The sequence below is a fragment of the Anolis sagrei genome, chromosome 3 (assembly GCF_037176765.1).
Source record: "Anolis sagrei isolate rAnoSag1 chromosome 3, rAnoSag1.mat, whole genome shotgun sequence".
In the NCBI taxonomy this organism is placed as follows: Eukaryota; Metazoa; Chordata; class Lepidosauria; order Squamata; family Dactyloidae; genus Anolis; species Anolis sagrei.
Genome location: NC_090023.1, coordinates 150,643,008 through 150,666,125, shown reverse-complemented (window position 1 = coordinate 150,666,125; position 23,118 = coordinate 150,643,008). Strand labels below are relative to the sequence as shown.

Sequence of the window (23,118 nt, the reverse complement as noted above, 5' to 3'; positions counted from 1 at the left end):
TTACCTAAGAAAACCCTGTGAAATTCATGGGGTGGCAATAAGTCAACAGGTGACTTGAAAGTGCTCGAGCATGCACACACAGAGTTGTCAAGAATGGCGAGAGCCCAGAGGCACCAAGAGTATGCATTAAAAATATGATTCTTCATTAATGTTGTATTGAAGGACAGAAAAAGTAATTTTAGCAATTTTATTTTCAATGAGAGAAATTTTTCAAAAGCTGTGGCATTTTCAGAAAGTAAAGTTCAGGACCTATTCTGTGCAGTATTTACACATTGTGCTTTTCAGCAAGTAACAATATTTTATGCGCAGAAACAGCATTTTCAGTGCCTAAATTGCTGTTTCTAGTTTGTTTTCTGTGCCCCCCCCCCCCCAGCCACACACACAAAAACAAGTTTTTCATCAGTTCAAGATTCTTCTCAACAGAGTATTCTAATACTAAAAAACACAGTTTTGATTATTTTTCTGATATTTTCATTTTTTTCATCCCTCCCATGGAGTTCTCTTCCTTTGGAGGTATAACGTGGCAGCAGCAATTTAGTCTTTTATTTTGTTCTGCTGCTTGCTCAAAAGTGTTTTACTTACCCAGGCGTTTGATTGGTTGGTTTTGTCTGATTTTATGTATGTGATGGCTTTACTGTTTTTATGATGATGATGTGGTTTCAGTGTTTTTATTGTATTAGGCATTTTTAAGTCATACTTTCCCACTGTCATGATACCTGCAGAATGAAGCCTGGGTTAAAATGTTTAACAGATATATAAAAGAAACCAAATATTGAAGTAATTATGTATTCTTCCTTTGCTTCCCCATATGCCTGTATGCCCTTGCAATAAATATGTGAACAATTCCCACAAACTATAGGTTTCCAACAAACCTATAGTTAGGAATGCCACACCATGACGAACTTTTCAACTTAGTCTCTGACCATTTCATAGATGGGGAGAGGGAATGAGATCACATACTTCAAAACTAAATCTCAGTTTTCATTCTTTTCTCTTTCTGCCTAGCTCTAAGATACAGGGGAGATATCTTCTTGTTGCTGCTTTTACTGCAAATATCTTTCAAAGAGAGGAGTAATATTTAAACACACTAGCCCTCTAGACAGCATTTATATTCTTCTTATGTTGGAGAGCATACACATGATCTTAGAAAATGGAGGCTTATGTGCCCAGGCAAGATTATGATACAGAGAGACACACAATCTTATGATTAGGTGAATCAAGTTCTGATTTTCTGTTCCTGAAGGATTCTGTTAAAATCAAAGGGATTCAATTATCCACTGGGATATAGTTTTTTTTTTTTTTTGCCTTCTATATGTGGTTCCAGTTTCAGCATGCTAAGGTTGGCTGAAATAAACTTTAAAAAGAGATAGATAACTGAAGTAAAATTGGGGAACAAAATTTTTGAGTTTCAGGATAAAGAGAAACAGGGAATCTAGGACTTCATCAGAGGGATTGAGGGAAAGTTGACAGAAATGTCTTACACTGTTTCTTCCCATCTTTCCCTCGTCTTGAGACAGACATCCTTATTTGTCTTTCCCCTACTTTCTCCCATCTTCAGACTCTTTGGAGTCAGATAAGCCCAGACTCCCGAAGGGCTCTGTTTCCATATGCTGTGCAAATGAAGCTAAACTGAGTCCAATCGGAAGTGCCCTTATGTCATGTGATGGCGTCCATGGGGCTTCCATGAGACTCAATTTCCACAGTGCCCTACACCCATCTGATGAGGTCTCTTAGCAAGGTCAACTGGATATATTTTGTACCGTAAGAGAGAGCAGGAAGTTGTATCCCCAATATCTCAAATTAAAAATATTTAAAAAACACAAATAAAATAAGGAGCATTGTCGAAGGCTTTCATGGCCGGGATCACTGGGTTGTTGTAGGTTTTTCCGGACTATAAAATTGCCTCCAGAACATGGCCATATAGCATGGAAAAACCTACAACAACCCAAAATAAGAAGTAATTTGCCATTCTTTCATAACATCCATAATCTGTCTGAGTCAACCACCATGCTCTGAAACTACCAGTCCTGAGCCTAGGATGTGGAAGAGTGTGGTCAATAGCAGATATCACAAGGAGGACTCCTAGGGAATTAAATGTGATAAATGTTTGTCTCTGAGAGAAACTCTCCCTTCTTTAATCAATCCTAGAATGAGTATATTCATTTAGATTCTGTATGGTGCAAATTTATTTAGATTTAGTCAGTCAGTCAAAAACAGTGTAATTAATCTGTTAAATTCATTATTTTCTATTGTGGGTTGACAACCACAATGAAAAGCCAAAATGTACACTATTATTCCCTACTGTTAGAAGATATTATCAATATTGGATGAAGAGTAATATCTTGATTTGACTGAAAGGCTGACCAGAACAAAACATAAAAAAAAAAAGAATGCTTTCAACACCTTAACAGTGCTTCTTTTTAAAATTATTCTATGCAGGTCTGTAAATATTTTAAATGCAGTTGTTGTGGCACAGAAAATGACAATATGCCATTAGAGATTTGTTAATTTTCAGTTACATTTTTGTCTACTTTAAGAAATGTGACCACATTGATGATGAACTATCAGAACACTTGGATTATTACTTTTTAAAATAGTGGGAGAGGAACCAGAAGACAAAATCCAGCTGTTTATAATCCAAAAGAGCTGTGGTGGAATGCAAAAGAATGGGCTAGGTGGCACTGCAAGCTCATGTATTGAGATCAGAAACAGCTGTCTTTTGCCTGGATTATAGTAAGCAAGGTTGTGCCTTTCTTTTGTCCCTTCTTTCTTGTATTACTATGGCTTCAGCGGCCTTATGACTCTTAAATTAGCAAGCACAATTACACATTAAAAAGGTCTTTACTAGCAATCTCAACATAGTCAGAATGTATTCTGAGTACTTTTTGTAAGAGGTTCAGTCACCTTCAAATTAATTTTATCATGTGGGCTTTTCCTATTGCATTCATAGGTCTAAAGCCTTTGTCAACAGTAAAAGGATCCAAAATACTGGGTGCTGGATAGAGACAAAATTACATGCACAAACTGTGTGTGTGTAGTCTAAGAACCATATATTAATTATCATCCTTGCAATGTTACCTGAATTGGGTTCATAAAGGAGAGGATGGTGGCATGTGAAGGAGCCCAAAGTTAGTGATAGCATCTTCAGTAATCGTGCAAGAATAATGTCGGATGGTACATATTTTCCTACTCTAGTTCAGAAACTAAAGTGATGCAGTATATTAGTAATGACATTACCAGTGACAAGTTACTTTCAGGTTTAATATGGACATAGTAACAATATCTTTAAAGCAAGGTAATAAATAATACATTTAGAGACCTAAATACCCTAAAGGCATTAGATCCCACCTGATCTTGGAAGCCTGGCAAGGTCAAACCTAATTAGTATTTAGATGGGAGATGATGAATGAACAACGGGTGTTAATGAATAATATTTCAGAAGAAAGAATTCACAAAACATACGAGAACCTTATAAAAGTCATGGGAATGCCATAAGTTGACAGGTGACTTGAATGCATGTACAAACACAAAATGTAGGAGCCCCACCCTCCTTTGCATCTATTCCCCTGACAATCAGCATCATGAATGTAGGGCTTATCTTTCATCTTAACCTGTACATGGGACCTATTTTTAAATATTTTGCCACATCTCCCAACTATCTCTTTTTGCCATATTCAGGTATGCTGTAGGTAGCAACAATATTAAACTTCTAGTACAGGCCAATACAAATCTATAGTGAGGCAAATAGGTCATTACATTACAATATAATAACATGCTTGCCTCAATATAGTTGCATACAATTATATTGTATACATACAGTTGCATACAACATTTAAAATATTTTGGATCAAAGTGCTAAGGCTTCTGTGATGCTGCCTCTGCTAGATCAAGGCTTCTAAACTTTGCTACTTGTGACCTCTTTCAGCCCAAGAAATGTTGATGTGACCATGGGTATAAAATCAAACTAATAATGAACCAGCATTTATATAATAATAATAATAATAATAATAATAATAATAATAATAATAATAATATAATAATACTTTATTTATACCCCACTCCATCTCCCCCAGGGGGACTCAGTGCGGCTTACATGAGGCCACGCCCATCAATACAATACAAGCAATATAACACAAAACACAAAAAAATGTGCTTGATAAACATGCATTTTTAATGAAATACAACTGAAGCATTGTCTGCAGAGTCCACTGCAAGCATTGCACAACAGATTTGTTCAAATGTCTGAAGCAGCCACTAGTTGATATTCTATTGTTGCCAATCTTTTGGGACTCTTAACATTGAGCTAAGGGGACCACATTTGGGGTCAGGACCCACAGTTTTAAGAAGAGTGCTGAATATTGTCAGAGGTAATGGATTAAAAATGCCAACAAAATAATCTCTACATGCAAAATTTTCCATGCTAAAATATCCAGAAGTTGCTTCTTATCAGATACATTTGAGGTTGTGGTGGTAGTAGTGATTCCTGTGCTCCTGTTTCCAGTGGAAGTAAACTGTCTCAGGGAAGATGGATCCCTCAGCAGACATTCTATTTTACCTGAAGCACAGTATGGCCAAAGAAAAATGCATGGGCATATATATGTGTGTGTGTTCATCAACAGAGTGCACTTTACTCGGATTTGAGATAATATAAGACATAAATTGTGGCTACCTAGTGGAGCATCTTCCACCCAGACCACTGTACTTTGAAATGAACTTCCTACCGTTGGCATCCAATTAATATTTAAAATGTCCATTGTTTGCCTGACAGGGCAGTGCAGCTACTGATGCTGGCAAAATGTCACTGTGGAGTAAATCTTCCCTAATAAACTACACTTACCCTATACCCTAGAGTTTTTTAAAAGGACCAGTAGGACCCTAAACTCATCATACATTTATCTGGAATGAACTCAGAATGTTTAATTGATACATGCTTGTGTCTGAACACTGTCAAGTCTCGTAATAAGATGTTTAGTACAGTACATTGGGAAGACTGCTCGAGTCCAGCTGCAGTAATAAGTAATGACATCCGAAGCACAGAGGCGGCTCCCCAATGGATTGGTGACAAGTATAAAAAGGCAATCTAGCCGCTGTAAGCTTTAAATGTGGTCTGGATTTTACAATTACATGTCCTAAAGGCTGTTATTAGACATGAAGGCAATGAGAAGGAAGGCAGTCATTGCTTCACCACTAACACCAATTATAGCAAACATGAATGATTTACATTTTTTGTTCTTTAATAAAAATCAACCCTGAGTTGGGGATTGTTAAAAAAAGAGAGACAGAGAAAAAGTGTGTGGAGGAAGGATCGAGTAGAAGCCTAATGGGACAGAAGAAAATAGAGTAATTGGGGGCTGCTGTCTTTTCACTTCCAATGGGAAATTATTTGAAGAGACAGCCAAGAACTTTAAACAGCAGAAAGCCAGAAAAGTTGTAATTTGGATGTCTTCACTTGTGACTTTAATGGTGTTTGCTTAAAGAGCTTTCTTTTATCTCTGCAGACATACTTCAATGACAATATTCTCACACTGATACGTACTTTGGTAACCGGAGGAGCCACACCGGAGCTGGAGTCACTGATTGCTGAAGAGAATGCACTGAGAGGTGGCTACAGCACGCCACAGACCCTCGCCAACAGGGACCGGTGCCGGGTGGCCCAGCTGGCTTTGCTAGATGGGCCTTTTGCAGATCTTGGGGTAAGACAATATTCTCACACTGAGAAGGAAATCAAGGCAGTGTATCTTATGTCCTTATGTCCTCCTTGATAGAGTTTACAAAAAAAGTATCATTCTCTCAAAGTAACCTTAATTCTTATTTTGTGATTCAAGGCTATCAAATTGATATGAACAATGCAAGCTTAGGAATAAGTGACTGTGTTGGCCAAAGTTGTTCATCATCCTCCCCTAGATTTTTCAGATGCCACTCAATATAACCATGGCCACTTCCAAACCCATTATGCCTCTCAACAGTGTTGGACTTTGTGAACTGATGCTTTGCCAATTGGTTCTTTAACAGCATCCTTTGTCAATAAAGGCCATGCAAGCAGAGTTTTCTTTTGTGCATCTTAACTATGGACTCCTGAATATTTATTTCGGTTACTTCTACCCCGCCCTTCTCACCCCAGAGGATACATGAAACTTACTGAGTATGGATGAATGGAACAGCATTCAAAACTGTCTTCATATTCATTGAACAACAAATTTGAGTTTTGTTTTTTATTGTTGTTTGTTGTAAAAAAAGAAAAGAAAAGAAAGTTAAATATAAGAGAAACCAAAATTGACACATTGATTATAGCTAGGGCCCAGTATGTCCTTAATTTTTTAAGAAGTCTGTCTTTGGATCCCTATGTGTTCAATCATGTTAGTGTGGAATTAGAGTTGCTGCCTCTTTGTTTCTGAGAGGTTCCTCATCTTTACTATCGGCATATTATCCGTGTTGGAAATGCATGTACATACTGCATTTGACTAATATAAATGAGAGTTGTGGCTTTAAATAATTTACTAAATTATTACAAATTTAACAAAAGTTACAAATACCTTTATCCACATTTCTCTTAGATCAAGCCAGTGTTACTGGATCAAAGCATCGTCACCATTTATTCAGATTGTGTACTGTTAAAAATGTGGCTCTTTATAAGGAATGCATGCTGACTAGTACTCTGATTGAGAAGCAATATAAAACTCAGTTAATGTTAGTGATGCTTCCCAGCTCTATTTTTATGTTCCTTTTCCACTTAGTAAAAATGGCTTTGTGGTCATAGCTGTTGACTCCTTCCAGTCTGTTTCTGTTGAGTGCTAGTCCCCTTCTATGCAGCTGCTTGATTATTGCTGTAGGGACTATGCTGCTGTTGAGTGGATTGGTTGTTAGTTGATACTTCTATTTTAACTGTGATTAATTATGTATTATTTATTCTTTGTGATTAATAGTAAGCTGATAGTAAGACTTTTATATGGAGAGAACCAAAGTAAGAGTTTGTAAACAAAACAGAGAAATACAGAAACATATGCATACAGTTTCCAGAGTTGGGTTTAGTAAGCTGATGCAATCAGTTGTGGTAATTTACATGCCTTTCCCCCTCTGTGTGTGTTTCTGGGGAACAGTCAGTCATGTGAAACTCCACCTGCAGTTGAAAAGATACAGTACAAAATACTTATACCACCTCAACTCACTTCATTGAATCTTAAACTTTGGACTTGTGTTTAATCTGCCTTGCATTAACTGAAACGCATTGCTTTTCTATAATGGTAGTTACTAGGGTTGGATAGGTTCATTTGGAAGATCCTGAAACTCATAAAAAACTTCTGACTTTTGACTTTTGAAGATGTTTTGAATCATGCAGGAAAGGTGGGAGGGGCAAATCCGAATTTGAACGTCTAACCTTTTTTTTTTCCAGAAATATTCCATAATGTTCTGATGTCTCCCAAGGTTACTTTAATTTTCAGAACCATTAAGCAACTTTGGTAAAGCATAAAAAGTTTTAAAATCTCATGCTTTCCCTCCCCGATGATGCAAGGGAGGGATGAGATGGGCGTGGCTAAGCACAGCCATTGTTTTAGTTTGTGAAGGCCAGGCCCCCAATGGTAGAAATTGGAAAAGGCCCTGCTGTTAAACTACATTTCCTACACTGCCTTGCTGCTCATTAGCCAAAATGGCTGAAGGACCCCCTATAGCTGTCTGTAGCAGTCTTTGTCTAAATATAATATAAGCTGATTGAATCTACAAAGGTGTCTAAAGAAAGCAGAAAAGCAATAAGCAACTTTTGCAAAGCCAAGAGAACATAAACCGCTTAAAAACCAATCATTTCACTTTTGGCCTAATTGCCATGAACAAGGCACTGGGGTAGCCAGATACAGCCAGCCCTTTACATCAGTAAGTAATGATAAAATAAAATGATTGATTGCATCTGCAGATAGGAATAAATAAATGGATGGATGTGTCTTGAGGGCCCCCTCCAACTCAGTAGAGAAAGCAAATGGATATCAGGAGAGTTTGGATGGTGCCTTTCTGCCCAGAAAAAGGGGGTCAGTCTAGATGTCCCTTGATGGGGTCTCTGCTATGATTTCCGTTCTCCACCAATTCAACACAGTTTTTGCCACACAAAAAAGTTTCTGGAGTAGATCAACTACTTTCAAAGTAAAGACCACCCAATGAAACAGGACATAACGCTTTCAAACCAGGAACAGATTTTCTTTATTATTATTTTTTTTTATTCACCAAAAATCCATACATAAGTGAAAGTTTATGAAATTTGGTGAGCTAACAGTGGTCCATGTGTTCTACAACTGTAGCATGTTTCATCAGGATTGATCTACAAATGAGGGAGGGAGAATCCCGTGAAGTTTCCCCAGTCCTACTGAGCATGCGTGTCTGCCATTAACGAAGTGATTCGGAAGTGTTGGAAAGTTTTGATTTTTTAAAAAAAAATTGGAAGTGACTTTATAATTGAACCACCAGTGCCCCCTACATCTGAAACTAATTTTGAACCATTTTTTATCAATCAAGCCTAGAAGTTACCACATTCATCTGTCAGATATGAATGCAGATACCAAAACACATGATCTAAAAAAAATGATGTAGCGAGTAGCACAGACAGTGGCAAACCCTGGCTGCCAGGCATGCATTCTGCAGGTTCCCTGCATCCAAGGAGCCAACCAGCTGCTTTCTCCTGCTTTTGAGCAGATTCCACCTGGACGTGACAATTGGAAAACTGGTGGCACTCCTGCTCAACCATTTGTGAATGAAAATGTAGGAGCATTGCCACCATGATTCTGAAAAAGCTGCTTACCACCCCGTGATTGACAATACCACTGATGCTATGTCCCTGGAGGGTCTTCATCCTTCTGAGATTGTCAGTGGCATTCTTCTTTTAAAAATCAGCTTACAAAGCAAACTTTTATTGGAGCATTAGAATTTCTGGTACAGGTATATTTTTGTACATTTTAATAATCCATGTCTAACACCACAAAGAGAAATTTCAAACACCAAACATCATCCCCCCCCCCTCTTTTGTTCACCCTTGTGTTCATAAATACCCATTCAACCACTTTCTTTCAATCCAAGGCTTATTTCTACTCAACCCTTGCACAATCATTTGCAAATGAATGACCAGGAACACCATAAATGCTGCCAATCTCCATATCCCTGTGCAGGCTGCTTGAGGGTGGAATTGGGTGGCTGGTGGGCTTTGTAGAAGCAGAAGAGTCTGAAGAATGTGTGCCACCAGAGCTTGCCACCATCTCCACTACTATCATAGGCTACTTTTAATAGGGAATTATGAGGGAGATCATTTGCATCTCTCAGTAAGTTTCTCCAGCCTCACCAATAGTACAGGTTTAGTAAAGTACAGTACAGGTGTAGTAATGTGTCTTATGACTCCATGAATCATGAACCCATAGATTTGGCAGGTCCACTGTACTACCTAAATCATTCTATGGGAGGTGAGAGGCATATTCTCAACCCTATTACCCTGTCACATGCTTACAGCTCCCATTTTATACATGTATAGCTCAGCCTGTGTTCTTCTAGCACGGGAAGCCACTGCTGCTGATCATTTCCATCACCTCAGGAGACTGCCAAAGTATAGAAGGCAAACTGTGAAACAATAATCCAGTCCCAAGTTGGCTATTACTTTTACTGATGATGGTAAAGCTAAAAGTTTGATTCATCATGTACTTGTGTACCCATTTCTGTATTTACCATACTGAATGCCAATTGAATCCCCTTATCAAAACAAATGCTTGCCTGGGAGACAAAAGAGGATCTTGATGGGTGGCCCCTTCACTTGGAGAAAAACATGTTTTTTCTTTCTCTTCTCTAATTTCTTTTTTTAAGGAGAAAAGTGTGGAGGTTCTTACTCACTGAAGTGTTATGTTCCCTAGTGAAATCCAAACTATCTTGGTGAAAATTGACAACATAGTTAAATAAACTGAGGCATATGACACAGTAATTTTCAAGACTGGAGAAAGAAAGGAAAAGTCACACCTTCTTAATCATCCAGTAGTTCAGACTCCATTGCTCTTAATTTAAGGAACAGCAGTTCTCTGGCCCCAAAGCTTGCATGTTCAATTAAAATATGAGTCAGTCACTGTTCCCAGTCCGGGTTGTTTTTCTGCAATACAATCACTGGGATTGCACACATTCCCATGCACACATTTATTAGCTAGTTTCAAGATTAAACATTTAAATTAGACAGCTCCTTGACTAATTGTTTCTCACTTGTGACAAGTAAACAACAGATTGCCTCACACCTTGTTCCCTTGGCATAGAATTACTGACTTAAAATATCTCCCCCGCCTTCAATGTCATTGTGGTAATTGAGGTGGAACAAAACACCTCTAAATTTTATTTTATTTTATTTTCTCTCCTAGGATGGTGGTTGCTACGGAGATCTGTTTTGTAAAGCTTTGAAAACATACAATATGCTTTGCTTTGGAATATACAGATTGAGAGATTTCAATTCAAGCACGCCTAGCCAATGCACCAAGCGGTAAGTGCAACATTGTAGTGTCTTGACCAGTCTTTATTATTTAAAGTGTTCTAATCTTGCCAGCAGACTTTTTCACATGAAGTGTCTATTTTCAGGAAGTATCCTTTCTCTTTTGGGTCCAGATATTCTCTTGCTAGTATACAGAGATATATAGAAAACACGGTCACCAAAAACAACATTTCTATGAGGACAAACAAGTATTCACTATGCAGGTGATAAGATCTCACATTTCTAGGACTTCCATGCTGGATGTTGAAGAAAAAGATTGTTGTTGTGAGCAGAGGCATGATGTTAAGGATCACCAGTACTTGACTTTTCCTGGACTTTGTGTAAGCTGGTTGTACTAGAAGGTCTTGTACAGCTACAACCCAATTCTGTACGTTTTGAGTTAGGATCCATTGTGTCAATTGGACCTACTCCTTCATAAGCCCACAAAGAGAGATATGTTGGTATGCACTGAAACCCTGAATGAAATTCCTCCCCCATCAACCATTTAATGAGTGAGGAGTCTAAAAAAAAATAGAAAAATGTGTAGCACAATTCGCTCCCTCCCCCCTCTACTCCCGTGGTTCTCAACCTGTGGGTCCCCAGGTGTTTTGGCCTTCAACTTCCAGAAATCCTAACAGCTGGTAAACAGGCTGGGATTTCTGAGAGTTGTAGGCCAAAACACCTGGCAACCCAGAGATTGAGAACCACTGCTCTACTCCAACATGAAACATTCGGTATAAATTGAAAGTACAAAAAGATTATTGGTTCTAATGGCTTTTTGATCTAATAAGAAATAAGAAATATTTGTCACTAGATTATCATGAGATAACAGTGCAGAGAGATGCTGAGTAACAAAGAATTGTTTACTTTAATTCTAGAAGATTTAGAAAGTATAAGCCCCCTCCCCATGCTCCTCCCAAAACCCACAGCAACCACTTCTCCAAAAGTTACAAAGGTGTTAAGGTTACATGGAGTATTGCCTTCCCTTATATGAATTGCCATTGATGGTGAGATCTTCCTCAAGGTGCGAGAGGTGCTTCCATTGTCCAAACTGAGACCAGTAGTTGGCCTTTCCTTTGCCAGTGCCCAACCACTGGAACTGCTTCCACTTGCCTCCTAACCATCTCCTGTTCTGGAAGCAGATAAAACATGTTTTATTTGGTTATCTCTTTTTTTAAGAGAAGGGGGATCTTGGATGTTGCCATGGTGAAACCTAACATAATTTTATCTTATTATATTAGTTTTGAATTTTGTTTGTATTGTTATAAATTAATCTGCAACTCTGGTATATTAAGTTGGGTAAAAAACTGAAACAGAAATAGTTTAAGTAAATGAAGAAACCAGCACCAGTGAGTAACTACAAAGAGGAATATCAATTTCTACTTTGCTTCTTGATATTTCTTCCCTCAGAACAAGCGCAGGAATTAAAGCTAGTCTCTGAAAACACTTGTAGCTCTCTGGTTAACAAATGAAGTAAAACTAGAGGTTGAAAACTATCAGGATGGTTAGGGAAAAACAGAAATTGAGAAAAAGACTGATAACAAGGGTGTAAGGTGGAACAAGGGTGTAAGGTGGAAGAATAGAAATACAAGTCTGTGCTCCTCACTGATCAAAAGATCTCCTGACTGTAGAACAAGCTCTCTTACTAATGACAGAGCAACAGCCAGTAAACCAACATGGAGACCTGCCATTTCTTGTTTCAATACAACCTATCAGTTCATTGATGTGGAAAACCCCTGTTTGCTATGTCTTGGCAATATTGCTTTAAAAAAACAAGACATGGTCCCTTTTGTAAAGCTTTGGGTCATTTGGCCTCCCAACTCCCAGAAGGTCTAGCCAGCTTGTCCAATGGTCAGAAATTATGGGAGCTGAAGTCCAAAACATCTGGATGGCTGCAGGATGAAGAGGCCTGTTTTAGATGGTCATTTGTGGTGGATTTCAGTAGTGCTATGAGGAACTCCTGAAAAAGTGGCTCCCTCAGAACTACTTTCACCAGTAATGAGTACCTATACCGCTGACTGTAAAGTACCTGCTTTCTTTAGTATTCATACATTATCAGCTAATGATATTGTTAGTGTATGATTTGGAAGGTGAAACCCCAATGAAAGGAAAGTAAGATCACTGTTCTTTTTCTTTTTCAGTTTTGTTATAGCCAATCCACCTTACGAGTTTGAACTTGTGCCGACAGACTGGATCTTCTGTTTGATGCAGTACGACCACAATGCTGGCCAGTCCCGGGCCAGTCTCTCCCATTCTTCCCATTCTTCCTACACATCTAGCAAGAAAAGCTCATCGGTTCATTCTCTCCCAGCAACTGCAAACCGTCAGAACCGCACTAAGACCAGGGACTCCCGGGAAAAGCAGAAGTATGTGCAGGAAGATAGACTTTGATACGTGTTCCCACTCCCACCGTGTGTGAAGCTGTATCCACCACCCATACCCTCCCAATTGGTGTGTCCAATAATAGCTTTCCCTGTTCTCCCCAGCCTCCCCCCATGGAGTTCCCATTTTATACACACATTTTGCATATGTATAACAGTGTGCATGTGATTGTCATTTTTATTTCAATACCATAAAACCCTTAAGCACAACAGCAACAAAGCAGACGGACCAAAGATTATTTATGATGCAGAGCAGGTGGAAAAGAGTTAAAACCAGATGTGAATAATTCCCTACCATAACCTCTCTGCATATCAGTTTTAGAATATGTGTAGTGCACTATCAGTTTCAGAAAGAAAGTTATTTAATGTAAGGGTGTTGTTGTTAAAGGGTACAGTTATGAAAGAAGAAATCCACACACATGAAATTCTACTTTCCCCCTGCTTAGTTTTCTAATCATCAGGTAAACTTATCTTGAGAATGAGGGCAGGGGGATCATTTTCTTGGGCTGGAAACAGCATGTGCCTTGCACCATTTTGTATAGTTTTACTCCACCTGTTTTTATACAAAGCAATATCAGATCTTGTGCACAGAACTATTTTTTTAAAAGCCTTCCTATTAGAGTGAGTGTTTTCTTCCCTCCAACACAAATATGCATAAAATGGATAGGCATATAATTTTTCAATTCTCATGATTGAAATGAGTTTTTTTTTAAAAAAGTTCTAATTGCATATTAAATTCTGCCTATATTGCCACACTGATAACTACGTTTTCTCCACTTTAATATTTGGGATGAAAAGCCACATGCACCATAAATAGTGAACACAATTCATTAGAAACTACCTTTCTGAAACTTTTACAGCTATTAAAAGATGAATGAACCACCTTTATGTGTAGAAAATCCTTCCCCACACAGTGAAGGATCATACTCAAATACGCAGGGGAAAAACAAGTAGTTTTCCTTGTTTCCTTTTCTTCCTACTCTAATAGCTTAATTTTTTTACTATTAATGCTTCCAGAAAAGACTTGCATACGTATGTGCAGGAAAATCTGGACTTCTGTTTTAACTAGCCATATTTCAGTGAAATTACATAATAGTACACCTTTTTGCATAGCACTTGCTGAACTAAAATGCAATGTATCAATGGACTTGAGAGGATTTCAAGAACCCACAGAACAGTCTGCCTGGCATTAGTGCATTTGACTAAGCTTTCAGACAAAGTTGCCTGAGCCTACTGCCTTATTCTTAGTCAAGATTTCCCAAACTGTTCAGCTGCATGCTGCTTCTGGATTAAAACTTGAGGGTTAGTTAACTCTTGTACTTTAAAAAGGGCATATTCTCCTACCAAGCTCCAGAACAACAAACCTTGTTATCGTGGCAGTAACCCCATCACACTAGAGAATAAATCCACTTTAAATCTGGTCTACCTCCTACAGAATTCTGGGGTTTGTAGTTTAAGAAGGAGCCTTTAACAGCCTCACTAAACTACAAACCGCAGAACGCTACAGGAGGCAGAAACCAGATTTAAAGTGGATTCATTCTCTAGTTTGATGAGGTCATAGGTGGCGTCTTTTAATATGTATTCAGCCCTCTCCTCTGGTATCCAGGGTTGGATCTTCATCCTTGCTGTCACACAGGGTCTGGTCGGGGAGCTGTAGCACCTTTTCTCCATCATATCAGATCCCTTGAGATTAAAGCAGGAGGAAACTACTTCCCATGGCCTTCCTTTTCCAATGGGACAGGAAGGTTTATAATAACCAAGTGGCTTCAATTTCCAAGTTAAAACTCCAGTCTTACAAAACAGTTTGGGAATCACTATATTGAAGGCACGGTCAGGAAATTATTTCAACTGATACCTTGCAATCCTTTGCAAGAATCAGGGAGACATCCTTTGCAGGAATCAGGGAGCCATATCTAGCTCTAAAAGCACATTTGTGTGTTAGAAAACCTTCATTTTCTCCAGTGCTTCTAAATGTAGGTTGGTAAGTGCCTAGCCAAGCTGACAGCACACAATTTTAAATGTAGCTCATAGGAATGGAGCACAGATGGAATATCCATAGAAGAGAGTAAGTTACTAAACTACCAGGATCACACCTTGGATTCCCACATAACCCTTTTTTTATCCATTACAGAAAGATAGTTCCTTGTAACTGCACTATTCCTTTGCACCCTCCTTCCTCTACCTGATCCCTTCCCTTTATATAAAAGCTAGCTGGTTGCCTGGCATGTGCTCTATGTTTTAGAAAGTATTTGGGGAGTATGGGGGGAGTTGCTAAATAGATAGTTCCCTCTTCCCTGTTCTGAAAGCATGATGGTCATAGTAGCTTGCTGTGTGAATTGACAATTACGCCAAGCACTTTTACTGACAACCTCTGGTTATGGGACTATGTGGGCTATGTGCAAAGCATCTTTTCTAGACTGAAAGTGGGGACTGGAAATTCCCAGCTATCCAAACCGAAGGGTGATTGTTTGTTGGTATTGCTGGGCTAATTCTGTCCCCTGGACTGGACCCTCAGCCCCAATTCCAAAGCAGTATTGCTGTCCTCCCCCCTTTCTTTCTCTAGCACTTAATCACAAAGATAAATGTACACACTTTTGCAAAAGAAGGTCCTGATGTTTCCCATCAGACTTTTTCTAACACACACCACGGATGTGCCAGTTAAAGTGCTCAACAGGACGCGTGACAGTTTAAAAGCCTTGTTAAACTTACATAGCTTACTTCTCTTTCTAAAGTGCGACAAGGATGAATAGAATGGGCCAAGGTATGACAATTGATGGTTCTGCATGAGCTAGAAAACTGCTGTGGGGTTTTTCCTTCTATAACTTTGTCCTTGTGAAAACTTGTGACACATTAAAAACCACATTACCAAACCTTGATTCAGTTTGTTTGTTTGTTTAATTTTGGATTTGTTGTAATTTTATTCTTTTTTTCTTTTATTTCTGAAACCAAAGTCAATTGGCTGTTGCTGCTGCTGTTGATCAATTCTGATTTCTTATTTCTTTATTTTTTTTCAAACCCTGTCCATTTGCTTGCATTTCCAGCTGCACGTGTCCTCCTATTCAACGTCTAGGTCCTCATGTAGCAACATTGTTTTCCTGTAGTGCCGTCTTGTCTTGTTCACTTTATCCCACTATTCTCACCCAGTATCTGTTCATCACCATCCATTTTCCCTTTCCCAGTAGTGATATTGACTTGATATTATGCTACCAGTTTCTTTAGACTCACCTAGTATCAGGAAGGAATACCCCTTGCTGCTTTGCCACCTGACCTGCTTTTTTGTAATGCTACATCCTGTTTCCTCCAATTGAGGAAGGGATGACCATATGAAAGCAGTTGTCCTATACATTTCAGAATTTTAAGAAAGCGGTTGAAGAAAAATCCATATTGTATATTCAAAATGGGGGACAATCAGATTTTTCATTGGCCTCGGGAGAGAAAAAGCTCAACAATTCTGCCATGGTGGTAAATTCTCAATAAAATTGTTGCCCAATTTGGGCCTCTGAACGCTCAGTCTCGCAAATGGTTTTTCGGTTTGGCCTTCTTTTCCTTCCAGTGAAAGCCAGCAGAAAATCCAGGGAGACTAACTTGCTGGATTGTGCCCTGTAACTTGACCCCTCGTATTAATACTGCTTTCAATATATTAGTAGATTCATTTAGCAGAAACGGTGTGCATGGGGATGTTTGTTTATTTGTCAATTCATTTAAATATCCTGGTCTTTAAGTGAAGAGCCAAATGTTTATAAAGTGTTTGAACATGTAAAACTATATAACATGTATATATATATTTAAAAAATGTGAATATTGGTTGGTGAATCTTTGCACTAATTTCATATCTCTGTCATCTTCCATTTGAAATGCTACTTTGTCCTACACATATGACTCCAATTAATTTGGACTGTAAGTCAAAATGCATTGGCTTAACCAGCTTGTGAGTCACAGCCTGCAAATGTCACAGGATATTAAGAATCTTCTATGATACATTACATTTGATAGAATTTTCTCAGCAATACTTTTTGTTAGAAAAACTGTAAGGTGTGTTCTTGCTATGTGCCTTCAAGACCTTTTTGACTTAGGATAACCCTAAAGCAAATGTATCACAAGGTATGACAAGGTTTTTTTTCCCCCAGAGAGGATGTCCCTTTGTATTCCTCTAAAGCTGAAATACTGTGACTTGTCCAAAATCACTCAGTGGGTTCCTATGACTGAGTGGGAATTCAAATCCTGATCTCCAAAGTTGTCGTTTTCAGATGTGTATTTTTCACCTCTTATGAGTCATAATATTATCCCAATGTAGCAGGAAAAGATCTGATGACAAGAGAACAGCCAACAGCAAAACATTATCTTGGTGTCTTGGTTTTTAGGCCTGTTCCTGCGGTTATTTGGAGCACTGATTACAAAAATTACATTAGATGGTCCACATCAGCTCTAGTTTCTTAGATGTGGTTATCCTGATTTTCTATGAGCGAACACATGATGACTGTTATATGGCATATGTTCTGCATTTCATAAAATAGATCTGATGGGGGGAAACTGGTGCCATTTTTGGAATCAGCTGATCAGATATACCCAGAAAGAGTTCTCACACTTGAGGCACCAAAATGTATGTTGTCCAGTGTTGTCTGACCAAGATCAAAGAGGTATCCATTCAAATCCTCACTCAACCATGATATATTCTGTTGACTACACCAATGACTTGGGTGAGCCATAGTCTCTCATCTGATGATAAATATTACAAATATAAAATTAAGATATGGAAAGTCCTTGATCTTTCAGGTATAATTGGTGGTATAATTTTTTTACTGTGGTATAATTTTTTTACTGTAACAAAACTTGTGGTTTACCTAAGACCATTGGCTGAATTTGTGGCTAGCAGATGAGCTTAACATGTGCAACAAACAGGCACTCATATTTAGTATTTCCCTCCCCTGCATTGTCCACCTGGGAATTTCAAGATGTGCAATGTTATAGATGTTGAAAAGTGGGAAATCACCAACACACAGTTACACTCTCTCTTTTGGGGAGTGAGGCTATTCAATCAGTGTTTCAGTCAGTGCTAACTAAAGTTTTGACTATATGCACACAGAAATGTGTGTTGGCCAGATATATATGATGTGTGATCCATTAAAATGGTTCAAAAGCCATTACAATATTAGGGGATGCTGGCATTTTGTTTTTAAAGTATAGTTAGTGAAAAAATTGTTACTATAATGAGAGTAACAAAATTTTGTTACTATTTCATTATAGTAATTACAAATAATTACTATAATTGGGGAAACTTCAAAGGCTCCTTTCCCCTTCATTTTTACAGCTATTAAGGTAGTAGTAATAGTAATTACTGCTATTAAGGTGAAATCACTACAATGGTAGAACACATTTACCACTCTTAGTCAACAAATTTCAGAACATTTCACTTATCCACGGACGTTTGGGGAATTTTCAAAGTGCTTATAAACAACATTTTAAATAATAAAGTAAATGTGTTCCTAATTTGAAAGTATTATTTCCTGTTTATGTAGTCCCTACTTTGAAAGTAGTGGTTCTACATTGGGAACTTTGCTTTTGCATCAAAAATGGATAGAGGATGATGTTACATTGATGGACCGAATAGCAAAATGTGCTATAACACGATGTCCCTTGGACAAATACAAAGTTTTTTTTGCAGTTTAATAAACCTTTGCTATGTTTTTATGATAGAACCAATTAGGAAATGGCATTTATAAGCCAGGTATAAAAATTATAATTTATTGAAATTGTGATTGGCTATGGAGGAGCAAATCTTTCTGATGCTGAGCAGTGCACTGTATTCTGGAAAGTGTAGTTTAGAATAGGGCCTTTTGAATTCTCTGGCATAGGGCTCCTCCCTTCTCAAACTACATTTCCCAGAGTTCTGTGCTGTTCCCAGAAAACACTGCACTCTCTGTTCCCCTCTCCTAATGGCAAGAGGCCATTAATTTACAGAGGAAAGGCAAGGCAGGCACTAAGGGATCCGATTTGTTTTTTGAGCTTTGCTTCCTTGTACTGAATATGAAACTGACTTTGGGAGCTTTGTGAGATTTACAAAACAAAAACAAAAACAGTATTATTTAAGTTTTGACGCAGACCACATGTGTGCATCAGATATGGCATTGTATGTCCCAAATTATACAAAATTGATTAGACTTACAACACTTTCTGATTTTTTTGCACACACGCACATCTCTGAATCCCCTTGTCCCCCACATAAACAAATCAGGAAGTACCGTTCTCTCTCAATATTACCATCAACTGTAACAACATCATATAAGTGATCTCCATAACCAAAGAACTCAGACATGTGGTTTCACTTTCCTACATCCAGGGGGAAATATTTTCTCTTTAGAATTTTGTTAAGTTTTCAGGAGATTCTATGGCATACTTCCCCCAGAAGTTCTCATAGAGTTGAACTGGAGGACCTAGTAGAGGCTCTGTAGGTGCAAAACCAGGTGCAAGTGCCCAACACCTGGTTGATTCCTGTACAACCCTGAACAGTGCAAGAGGATTGAGAGTGGATTCACTCACTCTATGAGCTCCCCCAGTTTATTCCAGGGTTAATATATTCATGTTTGTGACAGAATTGGCCAACTTAATTTCCTATGGAAGGGGAAACTCTTTATGATCCAGAGAGACACAGCAGGTTTGCATTTTAGTAACATATTTTACTGGAGGAAGCATCTTTTTATTAACATAAATGATAGCTAAACCCCAGCTGCTAGATGTTGCACCTAACTATATATTTTTTTAAAAAAAATCGTAATGCATAAAATGCTAAGAGATTGAGCATAAATTGTAAAAGCTTGTAATGGTGCTAGATATTAAATATACAGACGGGATCTTCAGGATTTTATTGAAGCCCTAGTCCATCTCCTGCTCAATTCCTTATCTGCATTCTTGGTCCAACTACAGCCAACAGTGAAGATCCTCAAATGACCTTATAGGGCCACCATCCCAGAGAAAATGTTGAAAATATTTGCTCTCAAATGCCCTCAATCATTTTAGGGGATGTTGGGGAGGGGGGGGGGTTGCAATGTTTTCATTATTTAGGGTCTATTTGGGCCCAATAAAACTCTTTTATCACCAGGAGACAAGCCAGATGTTGATGCCCAAATTACATCCTGCAGGAACTAAAATGGAGTAGGGGGAACGAAAATGCCCTTTCCATCATTGAGGGAATGGGGGCATTTGAGGGGGAAATGCCCCCCAAAATTCTTTCCCCCAAAAATGTAATTTGTGCAACCCTGAGATATAGCATGCAGTTGGTCATGCAGACTTAGATTAAAGCCCATCACTGCCATCTGTGTAGCAACTCTCACTACCAAATAGCTCGAACTGTAAGGAGATTTCCCCTGATGTTCAAAATATTTTCCTGGGGTTTCCACCCATTTTTTTCAAGTCTTGAACTCTTCAGCAAGAAGGCCGCCCTTCAGTAATTTAAAGACCTCAATCATTCCCCTCCCCTTCCCTAGCCTTTTTCATTTATCTTCTCTACCCAGCTCTTTTAACTATTCCTCATAAAATGTGGTTTTCAGACCCCACTTCACTTGTGCTGCCCATGTAACAGGACTTCAGTAACAGTTCGACTATTGCAGAATATAATATAACTGATCCAGATGTTGTGCTCCTCTTGAAGTAGCCCAAGCTCTAAATAGATTTTCAGAGAGTGCATTACAGTAGCTCCAACTAAGTAGGCCAATTTTGTCAATTATGTGGAACATTTTATTATTTTATTACTGACCATAATGTGCAACAGATCCAAAAATGGTTGTACATTGGAAGCAAAGATGTGCACTGTTAATTTTTATTTATTTGGATTCTGCAGATATCTGGATTCAGGGGTACATACAAAAACTGTCCCTCCAAGAGGCCTTCCAGAGTGAAAAAACAGATTTTGTTAATTTTTTTCCCAGGCATGGATGGGGTTGCATGTAAGGGCAGCTGCAGTGGGTACCTTTTGCCCACATTTGCTCACCTGAATGCTGTACTTGGGCCCATCTCTTCTCTAAAACATCCAAGTGCTTTCTGACCCAGGATACTCATCCTATGATTCTTTTCCCACACCTCTATAGATGTATATGTTCACATGCTTATTTATCTTGTCTTGCTAATTTCACCCAATGTTTTAGCCTGTCTAGATTTATTTGAACCCCAGTCCTACTTTCTACAGTGTTGGTTCTCTCTCTAAGCTTCTACATTATCATTTAGGTGATTTATTAAAAAATTAGTAGCATAAGATTTAAGATAAAGTCCTGTAAAACTATACTCAAGATTTAACTTCTCAGGGGAATACTGAGCTTTAAAAAAAAAGAGTATGGCTGCTCAATCAGCAATGGATTAATCTAATCATAGAGTTATACAGGACCATTGTATTTTATTTGGTCAATTAAACTATAGTTAAAATCTTATCCAATACTTTGATGCAATCAAGATGTGTCCACAGCATATTTCCATGATCTACTAAACTATTCTGTCAAAGAAGGAAATCCATTTCGTCTTGCATGCAATACTCTGACTCCTAGCATAAAGTTGAGCACTGGAGATGTAGTTCTAATATCACAATGGATTTCAGAGTAAGGGAAACTAGACACTTGCCTGTGGACCATCACCTTTAGTAATTTTTTCCCTAATCAAGTTGAATTTGGGTTGTTGTAGGTTTTTCCAGGCTATATGGCCATGTTCTAGAGGCATTTTCTCCTGACGTTTCGCCTGCATCTATGGCAAGCATCCTCAGAGGTAGTGAGGTCTCACTACCTCTGAGGATGCTTGCCATAGGTGTAGGCGAAACGTCAGGAGAAAATGCCTCTAGAACATGGCCATATAGCCCGGAAAAACCTACAAACAACCCAGTGATTCCGGCCATGAAAGCCTTCGACAAGTTGAATTTGATTAGGTTTCACCCCTCTCACCCACATTCCTTTGACAACATATCACATATCTGATTTTGTGCAAGAAAGGAGACCCTTGAAATATTAAAGAATTTAAAAACTTAAATGTGTGAGAAAGCAAAATTGACAGTCACCAATAACATAACCCGAAAAAACCCACAAGAACCTAGTATATGGGGAATTTCTGACTGCATTTCTACAACTAGAAGTAAACTACAAATGTAATACTCCCAGTTCTCTGATGAGTCATAGGAAGCTCCAGTAACATTACTAAAGTTGAAGGAGAAGCTTGATTATTCACTGGCTATTTGGGTGAGCAAAAGCTCCCTGTTCACTGACTTTGTGCTGTGGTGCTCAAAGTTCTGTTACGCTCAAATTGAATTATCCAATAATAATAATAATAATAATAATAATAATAATAATTTATTTATATACTGCTCTGTCTCCCCAAGGAGGACTCAGGGCGGTTTCCAAGTAACATCACCAAAACATACAAAGTAAACAGCATAACATAAAATTAACAAAACAACATAAGCATAAAATTATCACATGAGGGGGTATTGATTATCTCCTTTGGAAAAAGACCTTGTCATTGTGTGTGTACAACAGAACATTGACAATCTCAGCAAATGATCTTTGGAAGGCTTTCCCCTCAAATGAAAGACAGGAGAGCCACCATTAGTCTCCCTCAGAGCAGCTTCTGTTCCTTCCCCAAGACAGATATCAATGGAAGACACTGTTCCAGCAGGAGGAAACAAGACCAAAGGGATGTCTCAGGCATATTTCCTCAGGCTGAAGCTCTGAAACCTAGTTGTCTCTCCCTGCAAAGACAGCAAAGAGCACGTTTGGAGGATGAGGCATTTCAGTACAGAGAAATGTGCAAAGAGCCGTTGTTTGGCATGCCCATTTCCTCCCGCTGACTCAAGATGCAACATCATTTCCTTTTTCAGATACTCCCAGACTTCAAGTCTCTTTCTCCAAGTTCTCCCCCATCTAAAGCAAAGTTTGAAAAGCAAGTATGCCTGACAAATGCTAATGGTAAAAGAGACAAGAGATAAAAAGTATACAGTCTTAACCTCTCTGCAAAAATCATTTAAATACAAAGCATTTGAATAACTGTTAGTTCGAAATTGTTTGTGTGATCTTGTGAGGCTTTTAAAACATGAGAACCATCACATTTTAACACCTCTCTGAAAGGTTAGTTTAACTGTAGATCACGCAAAATTGGTTTCCTCAAATGCATAATGGTTCATGTGTCACACTTGAACTAAATGGTTTTTAAATGGAGCTGAAATTATTTTGATGTGTACACATTTCCCAGGCTCCGTTCCCTACAACCTTTCTGAAACCAGCCCATCAGCAGCCTTTC

General features: G+C 38.4%; 1 protein-coding gene across 22 annotated transcripts in view; it reads left to right on the top strand.

Moving 5' to 3' along the window:
• Positions 1-23,118, top strand: part of KCNMA1 (potassium calcium-activated channel subfamily M alpha 1) — a 571,036-nt gene that overhangs the window by 538,768 nt on the left and 9,150 nt on the right. For 20 of the 22 annotated variants that reach the window (XM_060769087.2, XM_060769090.2, XM_060769088.2 and 17 more), the window contains 4 exons: positions 5,499-5,693; positions 10,365-10,483; positions 12,613-12,837; positions 15,585-15,613. In XM_060769087.2, the coding sequence (XP_060625070.1) occupies positions 5,499-5,693; positions 10,365-10,483; positions 12,613-12,837; positions 15,585-15,613 (568 nt within the window). The remainder of the gene's footprint in view (positions 1-5,498; positions 5,694-10,364; positions 10,484-12,612; positions 12,838-15,584; positions 15,614-23,118) is intronic. The other 2 variants (XM_060769097.2, XM_060769096.2) reach the window with 1 other exon arrangement.